Below are 18,740 nucleotides of genomic sequence, written 5' to 3'. Positions count from 1 at the left end.
TAGTTCAAAAGTATTTTAATAAACTAATCAAGATGGATGAAAATCTAGGAAATCATCCATAATAACATACCAATAATAATATGGAATATCTTGTAATTATAGAGAAACATCATATGCAGCGAACCACACACACACATCATATGCACCGTCACGTAGGCGGTGCTCATGATATCCTGCACACCTAGTCTTGGCTGCCTTGGATCTTGATACATTCCAAGTTTGATTTGCCGTCGTATCGATTGCTTAATTGTGTCTCGACGTATTCTATGAATTTCATCGAACCATACAAAGCACGGCCATCGCGCTGCACCAAGTCCACACATGGGCTCACAAGTACATCTGGTGCTGGACCATTTGCCACGACCACAGAAACCCTGACCTTCTCGGTGTTCACTATAGCTCGATGCTTCACACTTTTGTATCGTCCATTGCTAAATATCTGGTCAAATCGATTCAACCATTCAAAAATAACTAAAAATAGAAAATGATGCTTTTGATTTCTTGTTTGTACCATGACAAAAATCGTATAAATGGAAAAAAAATTGTATTTTCAGTGCTGTATTTTTACTATTAGTGATTTTGATCATTTATGTTGTCATATTTCAGTCATGATTCGCTGTATTTGGTTTTTTCAATCAATTTTAATCGTTTTTTTAACGTAATGAAATTAATATACCTCAAGATGATCTGCGGTATTAACCAATATAGAATTTTCTGGAGAATTGGTATGGAACCACTCTCCATTATGCTCTATTTGAAGGCCAGCAACTCCATTGTGGATCAAAAATGTCAAAAGGCCAGGATCAGTATGCGGAGGGATCCCGATCGCTTGATCAGGCTGCGGGCACTGCGGGTAAAAATTTGTAGCATACAATTGAAAGCAAGAATCCAGGTTCAGAGCTTCATCCATGGATCCTGGTTCCAATTCCAGGTTTTCAGAAATTCCCTGGAGAAGTTTTCTCACAACCCATCGACATTTTTCGGAATACTCGGATACGATGTCCCTAAAAATTCTCATAGTTACAAAAATAAAGAAGAAGTTAAAATCTTTAAAGGTGTCATGTTCACAAATTTAGTCTCGAATTAATACCAACTTGGTTACTTCATTATTACATTGGATCGTAAGTTTATTACCGTAGGTGTTGAGGTTTATCTGGACAGTGAAAATGAGGATGAACGTAGGATTTCATGAAATCCCTCCACAAGAAAACCTTGTGGTCTGAACCATTGGCAGTGCCGGCACCGGCTTTTATAGGATCCGACGCACTTTTGGCCTCATATCGCCGCCTCTCATCCATCGGTAAGTCGAAAAACTCAGAACTCGTTTCGATTATTGCCTTCATCAGAGTTTCTGGGATCCCATGATTTATCAACTGCAAAATTTTTACAATTTAATTAATTTGTTTCAAGAGAATTTAACACTAAAATACTGGAAACCCATTTTTCAAGCAATTTTTTATTGTAAAAGAAATACTTATAAACTGCTGTTTGGGAGCATACCACAAAGAATCCCCATTCTTCACAAGCTTTGCCAAGATCTGAGAGGGCTTGGGACCGTTGATCAGCATTATCAGAGACCAGCAGGGAAAAATCGACGATTGGGAGCGATTCCGAAATCAAGCCTTTGGGATCAGTAACAAAATTGAATTGAGAAGGGATTGTTTTGATATCTGATGAATTGGCCAGGTCTTTGATGGACAAATCACGAACAAGAGGAACTGTCGGCGCCATTAATTTGTGTGTGGGGAGCAAATAACGATTGTGAGGGTGGCGAGGCGATATATATATATATATATGCACAGGATACACGTGTGTACAATTTTTTTCTAATATTAATATTATTGTTGTAATCATTAATAAAGGATTATTATGTTATTTGAGTAAATTATGTTTATTTGATATTCATATAATAATTTTAGAAATTATGGAAAGATAAAGTGTAATTTGAAATATTGAAATAAAACACAAAAGAAAAAACAAAAGTTTAATATATATATATATATATATATATATATATATATATATATATCATGTAAGGGCAATTTTGAGAGATAACATTATGTCATATTATAATATTATATATATATGTGTGTGTGTGTGTGTCAATGAGTTATAATGAAGAAAATAAAAAAGTTTATTATATAAGTTGGTCTTATTATGATTTTAGTTTTTTATTTTGTTTTGAAAATACCCTTGAACATTTTTAACCGAAGCAGGTTGAACCATAATATCATAATGTACAAAAATAATCTCATCTTTATATATATATATATATATATATATATATATATATATATATATATCAACTCTTTTTGTTGGCTCTAAGCTATATTTTTGAAGTAAATCATCACATAGTTTATAAAAAAACATGTTTCTTCATTCTAAACATTTCAAAGCATCGTGTCTCGTTGTTATTTAGTATATCCACTGCCCATTGAGACCCTAATAGCCACAATGTCCTACGTTCTTCTTTAACAATATATTTCAAAAAATAATTCGTAACATCACACAATAATAATAAAGCTATTTTTTTATTAGAGCCATGTGTATTTCTAATCGAATCAACGGAAATGTCTGAATCACTTGATTCATCATAGTTATTTGATGTAGTTGAAATTGAACTCTCAGATCCTATTAAAGGAGAAAAAACAAGTGAAAACTTCAAGTATTTTTCCAAAAATCATAAGTCATGTCAATAACCCTTCAAATCATCTTTAGTGACCAAACTGCAGTTCTGAGTCCTTCAATCCAATAAATATTTGTCTATTTTGCTTTTCACTCAGAACTTAAATAACTATGAAGAATTACTCACTACTAATTATCATATCAGGCAAACTACGTAGAAACTTCAGGAAATTTTCAATGCTAGATGGAATCATCTTTTGGTGTTTCATGTATAAAATTTTGAGTCTCAAATTTTTGGAGCACACGATCAAGTTGATTAGCTAACCTAGTGGATATAAGACCCATTTTTTCTCCACTCTCGTTTTTTTTTCTTTTTTCTTTGCTGCTTAGAGTTGTCAGTTCTCATTCTTGAGTTTCCGTAACTTTTTGGTTTTCAGTTATCACTTTGAAACTGTCCTAACTGGACATCTAAATCATTTGTATCGTCATTGAAATTATTATGAAATGGTCGACCTCTGATGATGATACTGCAATATATCCGGTTGTTATAAAACTTTTAAATATTTTTTCTAATAAATCTAAATTCTTGGGTCCCTTCAACGTAAACTTTTCATATTCGGGATTTCCTTGTAATTTTTAATGTAACAAAAAATAAATACAAATAATTTTATAAATAATTTGATATATCTTAATCTGCCTTAGTGTGCAGTAAAAAAAAATGTGACTTAATGGGGAATAGTTTGAAAATTTTGAGTAGATCTCATGTGAGACCGTCTCACGGATCTCAATCTGTGAGACGGGTCAACCCTGTCCATATTCACAATAAAAAGTAATACTCTTAGCATAAAAAGTAATACTTTTTCATGGATTATCCAAATAAAGATCTGTCTCACAAAATATGACCCGTGAGACCGTCTCACACAAGTTTTTGCCGAAAATTTTTACCTTGTAGAAAAATGGAGTAAAAAAGTTGAGATATGATTAAGGGTCGTATATTGTATCGAAAATTACGGTATAAGCAAATTTTATATTGATGTCGTACATAAATTTTCGGTAAGTATAACTAGCAGACCGATTATATGAAGATTGTACGGTATACCGAGATTTCGTATGCTATCAGTATATAGCGTTTTATATATATATATATATATATATATATATATATATATATATATAAACCTTACATTTTTAAATTTTTTATAAATTTATTGTTTAAAAATTTTATATATTTTTTCGATATTTCGGTATTCCGATATATACTGAAATTTTTAAATTTCATATGGTTATCATACCGAAAAATTCGGTATCGTTACCGTATCGTATCAAAAGTTTGGGTATATTGAAAATTCGGTATTTTTTGGGTACAATAATCTTAATATACCAGAAATTCGATATTTATTCTCACCCCAGAGACGATAAAAAATGATCGGCTAGTGATTGTTTTGGTTTTAGGTTAATGAAAAGCTAGTTAAAGCTCAAGATATAGGCTTTTAAAAATACTCTATTTCTATCTTAAACAAGTGCTTTTTTTATGCACAAAAACCCATCCATACAGATTCAAAATTATAAACGCACTTTTTTTAATTAAAATAAAAGCACTTTTCTTAGTTTAGCTTTTATACCGAACGCATATTTTTAGCTTTTATACCAAACGCACTCTTAGTCGTCCTGTTTCAGTTTTTCGTGAAACACAAATCTTTTTGTTTTTGTTTTTGCAATTAAGAAATTGAGGTAAATTATATGCATATATACCTTGATTTTAAATTAAAGAGAATTAAATTGTCATTACGAATGACAAATTAAATCAATTGGAATTTATTAAATTTTTGAAACTATTGAATTAATATTAATAATCAATTGGAATTTATTAAATCTTTTGAAACTATTATTATTATTATTATTATTATTATTATTATTATTATTATTATTATTATTATTATTATTGTCATCCATAATGACCATTTATATATATATATATATATATATATATATATATATATATATATATATATATATATATATATATATATATATATATATATATATATTACCAAGTGGAAGAGGCGAATTATTATATATTGACTAATAAATTAAAGTGCTTTCGGAAAAAAAAAATTAAAGGTAAATGAATAAACAATGACCCTAATGAAGGTTAGTTATCCATAAAAAATCTTATGAGATCATCTAATGAATTAAATTTATAAGACAAATATATGATTTGATACAATCTATGAAAATTATTATTTTTATGTCCAAATATTATTTTCACTACAAATATATCATTTTGTGTTAGTTATGTTATCCAAAAATATTACATAATATATGTTGATTTGAGCTATAAATATTACTTTTTATGTAAAAAATATACCAAAAAAACATTCAAGTTACATGAACAATAAATTTTTTTCTTATTTTTATGTCAAAAATATATTATGTAATATATAATGATTTGAGTTAAAAGTATTTTTTTATGTCAAAATATTCATTTTCATTGTATAAACCAGGTCGACTCATTTCGAGACTTTTAATCTATGAGACCGCTACACAAAAGACCACCACCTCGAAGGTATAAATGAGGGACGAGAGATCAAACCAGGGGCGGAGCCACCGTTGGGTTAGGGTGGAGCCCACCCAAATTTTACAAATTTTATATTTTTTATTTTGTTTTTCTGTATTTTTTTTTAAATTTTTGCCTTATTTTTGTGTTTCAAATTTTTGTTAACTATGAGTAATATTTTAAAATGATATTCTACAAATACTATAATCAAATTTGACTTCGCTCGTATTTTGCTCAAAAAGTTGAAAAATCTAAGGTAAGTTGATTTATAAAATTATTTTTAAGTTCCAAATATATTTTTAAATTATATTTACAATAACACACAAATATATTAAATTTAGCTAATACGATAATACATTTATGTTGTTACTACATGTTTTATTATATCTTTATTTGATTTCTATTAATACTAAAAGTTTTATAGAATTTTATTTTTTTCAGTATGAACTAGTGTGTGTTTAAAAGAATTGATTTTGAGAAAAATAAAGTAATGATTTTGAGAAATTGTGCAAATTTTTCATGTGAATCATAGTATGTGATATTATATGATATATCAATGATTTGAATTTTGTGCATAATGACACCCCTATCTATCGACTTGTTGAGAAATTCTATTATCTTGATTTTGATTTACAAGATTTGCATCACTTGATAATATAATTGGATCAGTACAAACTTGATGTTGCTGGCTATGAAAGATTTCAGAATTTATCAACTATTTCTGAATTAGTCGAAGATTAATTATCAGGAACCTATGATTTGATGGACACGTGATTCATACATTTTTATCTACGTCGTTTACTGATTTATCAAATCTGATTTATTTATTTAATTGACATCTTGATTCGTCTTGTTTTAACTCGTCTCATTTCCACAGCAACAACGGAACGAGCATTTTCATCAATGAAATTTTTTAAAACAACTTTTTGTAACAAGATGGAAGCATAGTTTTTCAGAGATTATATGATAATTTACATCGAACGAGATTTGGTTGAAAAAATTGATAACGATTTAATAATTAATGAGTTTTATTCTAAGAAGAATCGAAGATCACAACTTCATCAGTGTTTTAGCTTCATGTTATTGAAGGTATTAAATCCTCTTTTCTATGTTTTCATGAAGTCAACGTTTAAATATTTTTTATTTTAAATTTTTTAGTTAATTATTTATTTTATTAAATACAGTATGGGACGAAGCCAGCCCCAAGTAATTTTGAATCTTAGCTCCGCCCCAGGATCAAACCCTCAATTTGGAGTCACACTGATTGTATAACATTTTAAATATATTAATAGATTTTTTGTTGTTTATAAATACCCTTTACAAAAGTGACGAAATCATTTGCTATATTTGGTGCTCTAAACAATGTTATTATATGCTCAAACAAGGTTCGTTTGCCCGAATTATTAAAAACTAAATGCACCTAAAATTATATATAAAAATAAGACAATAAATAACAGAAAAAATATTTTGTTCATCTCTTTTTTAAAATTTATGTGATTTACTATATTTTGTTTATATATATATATATATATATATATATATAATATTTGAGGTGTTTAATTTTTTTTTATAATCTGTGGAATTAAGTAAAATATATCAGAGTTTGAAGTATCGAATATCACAATACTCTAAGTCGTAAATTTTGAGGCAAAAGTATTTAATTTAATTTTTTTGTGGAGTGTTTTTTCTCATATGATCTCTAAGTCTCCTCAAAACTGGAAATTTTATATTGAATAAAATGCCCATTTTCTAGAAGATCTTACTTAGTAAACAGAGAATAACCACTCCTTGAAAAGCAAACAATAAAGTTATATTGTATACCATTAATTTGAAATATCCTCACTACATCGCTTTCGGGATAATAACATATTTATTTAGAACGTGATAATAATAATTTTCCTTAGCCTACCAGTTTTGATCTTGCAACCCACATATATATATATATATATATATATATATATATATATATATATATATATATATATATATATATATATATATATATATATATGACGATATAACTCATAGTCGTTATTTTAGGTGCATACTAAGTAAACCTACGAACTAAAGTTGTAGCCTGCAAAAACCTGTTAAGCTAATTATTTGCTTGATAAAGTACACAATTTGAAATGTTCTGAAGTTGTAAAGAATTATATCATGTTTGTATAAATACTCATGTACGTGTATACAGCCTGATGCGATCCTAGTGAAATGGGTGAGTTGGGTCGGGTGCTCCACCGGATCGAATCAATAATTTATAGTGTTGTTCAGGAAAATGAGCAAAGTATATGAACTTGTGAGCTATAGCTTCCACTATGACCTGCAGAGAAGGAGATGAACTCGTGAATGGGCGCCGGAGGGGTGTCCGGCGTGACCACTCCGATGCTTAAGTCAGCAGAGTACTCAAGCAATAAAACCAATGTAGCCAAGTGATGGCTGTGATATTGGTGTGAATGAATCCAATGTAAATGTAAAGAGATAACCTAGTATTTATAGTATGAGGAGTAATGATGACCTCGTTCTCCGTGCTACCTACTAATTATAGTAGGACGGCTGAGCACATCCTATATTCTGACATGTCAACTCATCGGCACGGTGTCAGAGATGGGACAGTCGCCCACATCCTATTCTGCTAGTATACTCGAGTGCAGTGCTCATACCGAGGTGGCCGGGTAGAACGCCTCCCTGGAGATTTATACAAGAGCCCGAGCCTATGACTGCCCGGAGAGTAGAGCATGGGCTTGCACCTGCCCGGCTCCAGAAGAATCCACCTGCAGACCTACTCGGATTTGGGAATCCATTTGATATTCCGGGTCATCCATGACTCGAGCTCTTACGGGGGTATCATCACACATCCCTTAAATAGTCGGGCTAGAGTCATACTCGCTGTCCCGATCAGTCATGCTTGGATTCCCAAAGAGATAATCAATCTTGTTCTATAAAAGCATCGGGGGCTTCCTGTCTCCCAGAAATGAGATGAAATGCCGGAGTCTCGTGTCTCATGGACTTGAGATAAGATGCCGGGGCCTTGTGCCTCCCGGTCTTTGCATAAGATGCCAGGACCTCATATCTCCCGGACTTAGGAATGGTCGAGGTACGGAGCCCCGAGCCAGGGTACGGGTCCCTGGACTTGGGAATGGTCGAGGTACGGAGCCCCGAGCCAGGTTTGAGAACCCTGGGCTTATAAATAACCAAGGCGCGGAGACTTGGCCTTCAAGAATGGTCGAGGTACGGAGCCCCGAGCCAGGGTACAGATCCCTGGACTTAATAGATAACCAGGGTGCGGAGTCCTGGCCTTCATGAATGGTCGAGGTACGGAGCCCCGAGCCAGGGTACGGAGCCCTGGACTTTCAAGAATGTGCCGGGGCCTCATACCTCCCGTGCTTAATAAGAATGTGCCGGGGCCTCGTGTCTCCCGGACTTAGGAATGGTCGAGGTACGGAGCCCCGAGCCAGGGTACTGGTCCCTAGATTTAATAGATAACCAGGGTGCGGAGCCCTGGCCTTCATAAATGGTCGAGGTACGGAGCCCCGAGCCAGGGTACGGATCCCTGAACTTAATAGATAACCAGGGTGCGGAGCCCTGGCCTTCATAAATGGTCGAGGTACGGAGCCCTGAGCCAGGGTATGGATCCCTGGACTTAGTAGATAACCAGGGTGCGGAGCCCTGGGCCGGGGAGCGTGTCCCGGGACTTGGGAATAGTCGAGGTGCGGAACCCCGAGCCAGGTTTGAGAACCCTGGGCTTATAAATAACCAAGGCACGGAGCCTTGGGCCGGGGAGCGTGTCCCGGGACTTGGGAATAGTCGAGGTGCGGAACCCCGAGCCAGGTTTGAGAACCTTGGACTTAATAGATAACAGGGTGCGGAGCCCTGGTCTTCATAAATGGTCGAGTTACGGAACCCCGAGCCAGGGTACGGATCCCTGGACTTAATAGATAACCAGGGTGCGGAGCCCTGGTAGTTAGGTAACTCTTCAAAGTTTGGTTTTCGTCTAATTACTTTTTTAGTTTTTTTTTGCCGAAAACAACTAAAATTATCGAATATTATTTATTTGACAATGATTATGTCTTATATATATGTGTGTGTGTGTGTTTAATTAGAGTCACAATAGTCATGTGTGAGAATATCAATATCAAATAATTAATATTCACTTGATTTAATGATTTCAAGAAAAAATGACCAAAATCAAAACAAAATCGAAGTTACTAGATGAAAATCAAACTTTAACAAATTACATGAATAAAATCCAAACATTAAATTAAGGGTCGGAATAAATATTTATTTTTCGCATAGAATCATATATTACATCATATGGAAAAATAATTTTGATCTTTTTATAGTCGTTGAACTAACAACTTACGGCATCATATGAAAAAATAATTTAGACGTTTACACATTTTTTTTGTGGGGTTTCTCACGTAACATGATTTAAAAAATGGAAGCTTCCGTTGAATATATTAATATTGAATAAAATGCACATTTTGTAGAAAATCAGCCAATTTGAAAATTTTAATATTTAGGTTGAAAATCATATAAAACTTGAACTAATACCCAATAATGAACTAAATGGAACACCACATTTAATTTGGTCTAACTTGGTACCTGTCCTATTAATTTAGTGATCCTAATTTCAAAAATTAAAGGGTAATTAATTATTTCATTTATGTAAGCTATACAGATTAAAGTTCAAAATTCAATCAATTAACAAAGTATAATATACTTTTTTTTTATAAAAAAATTTATGAATCAAACATGTTTGTAAATGATTTTTAAGTTCTTACAAACTTATAATGTTAATGTTTATGAAGAGAACTTCATAATTTTTCACGAATGTGGTTGATATTTCAACAATTTTATACCTGTGAATTTGAATTATATATACATACATATAAACACGAGGTACACTCGACTGAATGCGTAAAATTTATTCACAACTAGAGTGCGAATAACAAAAAATAAAAGGTAAATAACAATACTCATACACACACATATTTATTTCTTTTGAGTTTCAATCATTTGTTCTTCATTATGAGGCCGACAAAATCAAATACGAATGTATGTATTCCAATCTGGCCGACCCGATAAATAGTTGATTTGTATTCGAACCCGAGCTGAACTCGAACATGTTCGAATTTTTTTCGATTCGAACTCGAACCAAAATTATTTTGTTCGATAGTTTACGAACAGCTTTCAAACTTTAACATTTTATTGATATAATATAATTATATATTAAATATATATACATTTTGAAACTTTCGAACTTTTCGAGTTTTCGAATCTTTATTCTCGAACCTTAATGTCTGGGAATATTTCGAATAACTAGCGAATATGTTCGAACATTTCGAGCCGAACTCAAGCAAAAAAAAAATTTAAATTTTCGAGTTTCGAATCGAGCTGGAACTCTAATATACTTAATTCGAGTCGAACTCGAACCTTAAATTTTTACTAATATTTGGCTAGATTCAGTTCGTTTACACATTTATTCCCTCCTAATCACCTTGGAATGGTATGTGAATAGGTGTATTCCCACCATTTGTTTTGGGTTTACTCATTCGATCTCCAAATTTTCCTATTTATATGTATTCTTCCATTTTTTATTTTTCAAATACTTAAATAATAAAGTTTTATCTTTTATTATTTTTATAAATAATTATAACAATAAAGTAATATATATACTAATAAATAAATATTAAAAATAGTAACAAAAATAATATTAATAATAAAACAGTAAAAAATATAACAATAATAATTAATATTTTTGACGATAATAGCATAATAATAAATAAAATTAATGATCATCATTAATAATAATAATAATAATAATAATAATAATAATAATATTTAATAAAATTAATTATCATTTAATAATAAAAATAATATTATGTCAACATAAAATTAGGAATATTAATACTTTTCAAAATAAGATAATAGTGTAAGGGCCACATACACGTTTTCGTACGAGGATCTCACTAGCTTAGCCGGACTTCATGTTTAAAATCGTTTTAGTGATCTAGTTAAGTTTAGTCATTCAGAAATTTTTTTTTTAACAACTAATAACTGTTAAAATTAGGTCAAGTTTTTCAAATATAATTTAAATGTTTATTCTACCTCAAAATATTTTGTCCTCTAGTCATTTAGATAATTAAGTTATAATATTATAGAAACTCCTAAACTCGTCAGATTTCAACTTGACTAAATTTGAGCTCTAGCTTCTCAAATCTTTCAACTTTACATCTCACTCGATGAAATATGTTAGCTATACAATAACAAGTTTTGTTATCACCAAAATAAAAAAATATTAGCGTTTTCACAACTCAACAATCTCCCGATTACCAAAATTGGATAAAAATAATGTTATTCAACATATTTCTTCCCTTTTGCGAGAATAAAAAACATTGATTTTTATAACAAATTAAGCACAAAGTTTATCTCTCTATCACGATTTAAGTTCAATCTCTCTTCTAAAATCATAATGAGATCTCCTTTTATATTTTTTAAAAGTTTGAAGTTAACAAAATTGGAGAGAACCAAAATAATTCACAAACGTTTAAAATTTTAACTCAATCTAAATATATTCTTGAAAAATATTCAACATATAGATATATGAGTAATTAATCTTCACCAAGAGTAGACAATATTAACTCAAAATTCCAAACAATACAAAATCAAAATATATTTGCTTAACTTAAACATCCATTAAATATTTAATAAACAATAAGCACCATTATAAATGTTAAAGAATTTCTGATAATGTTAACACACAAGACAATGCCAGCACGAGGTAGAATATCCTTGAGCTTCTTGGAAAAAATACCAACTTTGTCAATGCTCCATTTTCTGTCGCACACAAATGGTCTGACTTTAACAAATAAACTGATATTTCTCGAGCATGAGTAGGACGTAAAATTTATACTTCTGTGATACTCTATGAATCTAATTTGAACGCAAAAAGTGGTTCATCATTTGAGCAATTGGGCAAGGAGGTGTCATTTTTCTCAAAGTTAATGTCGACAATTCTCAACTATGCATATATATGTTATAAAAATATGAAAATGTAAATTTTTAAAAATAAAATCAGTTTCAAGTATCTTTCCAAGAACAATCCAATCCACTTTCGTGATCGAAATAGAGTTTAGAGGTGGTGAACAAACTCTTTTAGCATTTCTTAATTAACTTGAGCTGCGATAACTAGTTCTTGAAATATTGAACACCGAGAAATTAAATAGAGTTTAGTTTTATAACTAAGCAAAATAAATTCAAAATAATCCTTTTAAATATTGATTAAACATTTTCTAAAAAATTTAATAGATATGCAAGTCGAATTTATAAAATTTTAATTTAAGAAATTTATCAAACACACTTTGTATGTAACATTTTAGTATTTTATAGAACACATAAAATGCTCCAACAATGAATCTCAAAACAACAATAACAATTAAATGCAATAAAGTAATATGCACGAATTTTTATAAATATTCGGAGATTAATAACTCCTATGTCGTTTTTTCTTCCACTTAGAAAAGTATCCACAATAAGACTTTGATTGATACAGCTCTTTGTGCAAACCTACTTCGACTTATAACTTATCTATTCCCTAACGAAAATCCTTGAACACTCTCGATTGTATGTCACAATATCACATTCCGCATAATATTTAATGTATCTTATGACAAGACTATAAATACAATTTTTTATGTCTTTGTATAAGGACTATCAATCAAATATTCTATGAAATATATATCTCTTTTGTGTGAATGATCTCTCTTCGCATAAGGTATTCTTCAATAATTGAATATCGGAGAGTTTTCTAAAAACTTGATTTGGTGTAGAGGATTTATCTTTGAAATCTCATCTCTTTTTTTATTCCTAACATCTCACTTTTTCGAGCTTGCTTTAATTCTAGCTTTTTTCCTTGTATAATTTGCTCATGCTTGTAATCCTCATCAAAACCTTGTTGTTTGATTTTCAAAATATTATATTTATGACCTAAAAGAATAATATGAACGTTTGAAATAAGACTGTGACCCTTTTGAAAAGTTTTGTACGATTTTTGACATTAAAATTGTCATATTCGAGTTGCTAATTATTTTTAATATCAAACTCTAGAACAGCTGGATTTGGTCCAATCTAGCAGTAGCCGGAGTAGACCAACTCCAATTTGAAATAATCCCGATATTTAAAAGTGACCGTCAACTCAAATATGACTGTTTTAATATCAGAAATCGTACAGAACTTTTCCAAACGATCATATATTTTTTTCCGAACGTTTATATTATTCTTGGATGTCATAAATACAATATTTTGAAGATCAAACAACAAGCTTTTGATGTGGATTCAACGCATGAGTAAATTGTAAGAAGAAGACAAAAACTAGAATGAGAGCAAACTCAAGAAGGATGTGTGAGTATACTTTCGATTGTAATTTATTAAATTCTCATAGACATCACTCATATATATAATGATAGTTGAGCTTCAAAGAATAGATGAATGATAGTCTTTACACAAATACGTAAAGATTATGTTTGTGGTCTTGACATAAGAGACGTTAAACATTATGCGGATTGTAGGGTAACAATTTACAGTCAAGAGTGCGCTAGAAGTTTTGATGAGGTAAGATATAAGTCTTAAGTTGAAGTGAGTTTGTACAAGGAATTGTACCAATCTAAGTATTCTAGTGGATATTTTTGTAAGTGAAAGAAAGGGTAAACTAGGTGTTGTTAATCTCTGAACATTCTTAAACAAATTCATGCATCTTAGTTTATTGCATTTAATTATTGTTGTTATTTTTATATGCACTATTGAAGCATTTTATGTATTCTTGATGAAACGTCCTGTCCTTTTTATTGCTTTAAAAGTACTAGAATTTTTTTTTTTAAAAAAAAAAACATCCGTTCGACCATGCACATTTACCACATGAAAATATTTTAATAAAATATTTTGCCATTTGAAATAAAAACTCAACCAACTAGCATTTTAACAATCAAGTGCAATAGTCATAAAATAAAATCGTTGCATGTTTACCAAACCTAAAAAGCAATAATTTGAAAAGTAAAGCCCATACTAAACCTCTCAAAAATCTCTCAAAAACATAAATAAATAATCTTAAAAATCCTTAATCATAAAACATGAGTCAAAGGTCATAATGCGGAATAGTAGAAGCGCTGGTCCTCGGGTTGTGTGCACCTTCAGTCCAGTAGTATCACCCGTCAAGTCCTCCCTCAGAACCACCTACATCCATCACACCTAGTGAGTCTAAAGACTCAACACACCATAATCTTTATAACGAGTAATACATAATACAGTCAACATATAACGGTGAAAAATACTTGTACTTAAAATATCGTTTTCATGAAGATGCATAAACATAAACATAACATTTTCATAAATATTTTCATGATGCATAAAACTTTAAACATGAACATTTTCATAAATATTTTCATGATGCATTTCATAAACCTTAACCTTTTTCCTTTTTCCTCAACATGACATGACATAAATATTTTTCATGATCATAAACATTTTTCATTTTTCTTTTGTTGAATTCAGATCGTTAATTGTGACTTTTCTCAACATGACATGACATGACGATGGATCCATCTACATAAAACCACAGTACTGGGCGGCGGGGACATCAGCGACACTCTCACCGGTCAACTGAGCCTTGGCCTAACATGATCGAATAGAAATACGATCGTCGGGGCTCCCTCTGGGGCCTTTTCCCATAAATGGACTCCCTCTGGGGCCTTCTCCCCTCACGATATTCCCATTCTTCCGTTACCACATATCCGTTACCACATATTCGCAATGATGGAAACACGATCGTCGGGCTCCCACTGGGACCATAACCCTCACGACGTCGCCACCATTAATGAATTAGTCACAATCACTTCACATCCTTCAACATTTTTCATTCACATCACTTTAGAAAAATCATGAATACATTTACATTTTCCATTTTTGAAACCAAGCATGCAACATGTATTTTAAATGTCTTCTTAAATAATAAAAATCAAATAGACATTTAAAAATCATAATTGAATCATGAGAAATTCATAAACATTTAAAAATATCATTTTTAACATGAAAACAGCATTTCGGGCACTGCCATGACCTTTACTAGTTTTTCGACGTAAAAAGACCATTTTACCCCTGGACTCGACTTTTTACGAATTCGACTATTTTCTTGATTTTATGACTCTAAGATGTCCCAAATAATTATTTAAGATTATATGAATTTTCTCATATTTTTATTTGGCCTAAATCAGTGACTTTTAATTTATCCTTTAAGTGAGACGTATTAATGCGTTTTAATCCCGAAAAATTTCAAATCTCATCATAAAATCCCCAAATTAAAAACTTAGACCTATAATAATTATTTAAGCTTAAATCTAATTTCTCATGATTTTATGAAGCTTAAAACTATACTTTTCAATTAACTCGTTAATTAGCGTTTCGTGCGGCGATTAAATCCCGAATAAATCCAAAAATCATTATTTTGATCCCAAATTTTTAACATAGCATTTTTATAATTTATCCTACCCTTCCAAGTCGTGAGCCACCCCCGTGGACCCTTGGATTCAATTTTAGCCTTTGAATTTTCGTTTTTGACCCTTTATCGAACGCACCGAGCCATCTCTCGATTTACTCGAGCCACACCCGAGCCGCCTCGAGCCAAAACCTAGCCAACCCATCTAGGGACCCTACTGTGAAAGCCCAGCCCCAAAACATGACCCTAACCCGCTCAAAACTCCCTGGAACTCGGCCCTACTATTCTGCTGTTTTGTGCATGTGTATCCTTGCAAATCTAGGACTCCTAACTAGTCTAGGACTCTCCCAAGCGAGCCACCACCGAGCCCACACGACCCTAACCTTCCCTGGACCATGCCCAAACCATGCCCAGACCAACCCAAGCCCTTGAACCCACGCACGCAGCACTGAAGCCTGACAGCAGCATCACGCGCAGCACATGCTGCTATGCATGCCTCATGTCTTCTGGGACCAGCAGCCAACCAAGCCGCCACAGCCCATGCCCACGCCCTTAAGCACCCTCCTAGGACCCTAAAGAGTCTACCTAGCCCAGCCCAGAACCCCCAGGCCAAGCCCCTTCTTCCCCGCACAACACAACCAGCGCTGCTCCTAATTTGTTCTCGGGTGGGAGTCCTCATGTTTCAGGACTCTTCCCAGCCTTCACCATCGAGTCCTAGCATGGCTAGGACTCTCTTCCTGACTCACCCCTGACCCTAGCCATGCCCTGGTCCCAACCCATGACCAAGACAAGATCCTATACCCAAAACCGAGCCCCTCCTCCTCCTACGTGACAGCAACTTGCTACCCGATTGTTTCTCGTGATGTGCAGCCGACATGTGGGACTCTAATGACCCTAACTTGTGTAAAACATGCTTGTTTCATTCCTAACTCATGGCAGCCCCTTGTTGGTACATAAAAACGTGAATTTGAAACTTCAAATCATGAGTTTTACACATGGTTATGCAATAATACGAAAATTTCATATGAAGTTCAAACTTATCATGCAAACATAATTTAAAACACTAATATGATGTGATAGATGAGAAAAGAAAGAAATATGGCGTGTCTTTGCGTTTTAAACGCACGAATTATCGTCGACGTCGAAGAACGGAAGAGACGGCTAGGGCTTTCTCTTGCTTGCCTTCGAAAATTCCTTCCTCCAAGTGATGGGTGTGTGCAGCCGTGAGATGTGGGTGTTGTGTGGTGTTTGGGAGTTTTTAAAATTTAAAAGAAGTGGCCGATGGAATTTGTGAGGTCTAGAATGAGTTTATGATTTAGAATTGTATTTTAAATACTAATAAATCCCCAAATCTAGATTTTAGGCCCATTAAGCCATAAATTAAAGCCCAATTAAATTAATTAGATTTTAAATAAAATAATAACAAAGTTTTCTTTTAAATAAAAATGTGAATTTAATAGCCGAGTTGCTAAAAAGCTCGCATTTTATTTAAAAATCCAATACCGATAAAATTTACATCCCGGCGTATAAAATCATCTCAAAACTCTAAACTTTTCGAAAAAATTTAATTAAAAACATCGACCGCATTTTAAATAATTAAAAATAATTATTTAATAAAAATCCTTTAAATTTTTAGCCCTCGGTCCCCGTTCCTCGATCGTCACTTGAATATTCCTAAAAATACCATTTTAATACAATCATGTAGAAAAATATATTTTAAACATGCAATATGCACCACATAAATAATTAATGCTATTAAAACAATTTAACTAAAGTACAAAGAATTTAATAATTGCATGCATGCGTTTTGCGTGGACTTTAAATTTTCGGGGCGTTACACTTGAAATATCAAATTATTGTTCGATAAAATATTCAATCTAAATATTTTTATACATTCAACTTACATATTTTAAAATGTTTAATCATTTTTGAAAAAGATTACTGTGAGTTTCGTCCGTTCAATTATAAAATCAAACTCGATTTAATTTTTCGATTTCAATATTTCAAGTACAAGTTATTGTAGCTCAAGTTTTTTAAGAAATTCTAAAAGAGTTTATTCATCCTCTCTGAACTCTACTTCAATCCCAACACATAATATGAAAGACCTAAATCGTAAATAAGCAAACATACCGAACCAAAAATTCAGTCCATCATACACATTTGCGCCCGCCACCTTGTGACATTTATCGGCCTTGAGTAGAAATATATGTCCCAACAAAATAAAGTGCTTTGGCCCAAGTAGTTTCTCAGGTGACCTACATCCACCCCATTATTACAGTGCCGGACAGGCCCAAAAATCCAGGGGTAAGCGAACGAGCGAAGAAGGGGCAAAATTTGAATTATCAAGAATATTGTAAACAAAAAAAGTATTTTAATCATCCTAAAATTTTCTCCAATTCAACCCATCCCAAACTATTAAAAGTATTTCATTCAATTGATTATATGTAGTGCCAAAATCTGAAATTGGTAGTTTTATGTAGATCCGATTTAATTTATTTGCTAACATTATTATGTAGAGTAAGTCTCTTGTGAGATGGTCTCACGAATCTTTATCGGTGAGACGGGTCAACCTTGCCGATATTCACAATAAAAATAATACTCTTAACGTCAAAAGTAATACTTTTTTCATAGATGATCAAAATAAGATATTCGTCTCCCAAAATACGACTCGTGAGACTGTCTCAGACAAGTTTTTGTCTATTATGTATATAAGGGCTATTGTCTCCGGCCTTCATGCAAACTTCACATTTTAGGATGACAAATTTTGAGCAATTGGTTTCTAACATACATATGATCGATATATGCTACTTGATACTCAATTAAAATAGATTATCTTTTTTTGATAGTGGAAGTCAAATACGTGAAATCACAAACAAAGTGTTAGAAGGGGACGGAGATTGTCCCGAGTTCATGCTATTGAAACACATAGACTGGTTCAAGTCCTCCCACCTCCTAGAGTAGGATTTAAAAAAAAATAAAGAAACACATAGATTGGTGAGAGAGATTTCGATATTGCTAAAAACTGATAAGTTGTTATAAAGATATATACAAGTAACAAGAAAACTATGCCAT

General features: G+C 32.2%; 1 protein-coding gene across 1 annotated transcript; it reads right to left on the bottom strand.

Annotated features, from left to right (window-relative positions):
* Window positions 1-1,768, bottom strand: LOC140813905 (2-oxoglutarate-dependent dioxygenase 19-like). The gene is made up of 4 exons (XM_073172717.1): window positions 1,501-1,768; window positions 1,135-1,373; window positions 677-1,004; window positions 1-439 (listed from the first exon to the last, which is right to left on the bottom strand). The coding sequence occupies exons 1-4, from the start codon at window positions 1,729-1,731 to the stop codon at window positions 182-184; spliced, it is 1,056 nt and encodes a 351-aa protein (XP_073028818.1). The 5' UTR covers window positions 1,732-1,768; the 3' UTR covers window positions 1-181.
* Window positions 1,769-18,740: the final 16,972 nt, after the last annotated feature.

The sequence above is a fragment of the Primulina eburnea genome, chromosome 15 (assembly GCF_022965805.1).
Source record: "Primulina eburnea isolate SZY01 chromosome 15, ASM2296580v1, whole genome shotgun sequence".
NCBI lineage: Eukaryota > Viridiplantae > Streptophyta > Magnoliopsida > Lamiales > Gesneriaceae > Primulina > Primulina eburnea.
This window is presented reverse-complemented; position numbering and strand designations above follow the sequence as displayed.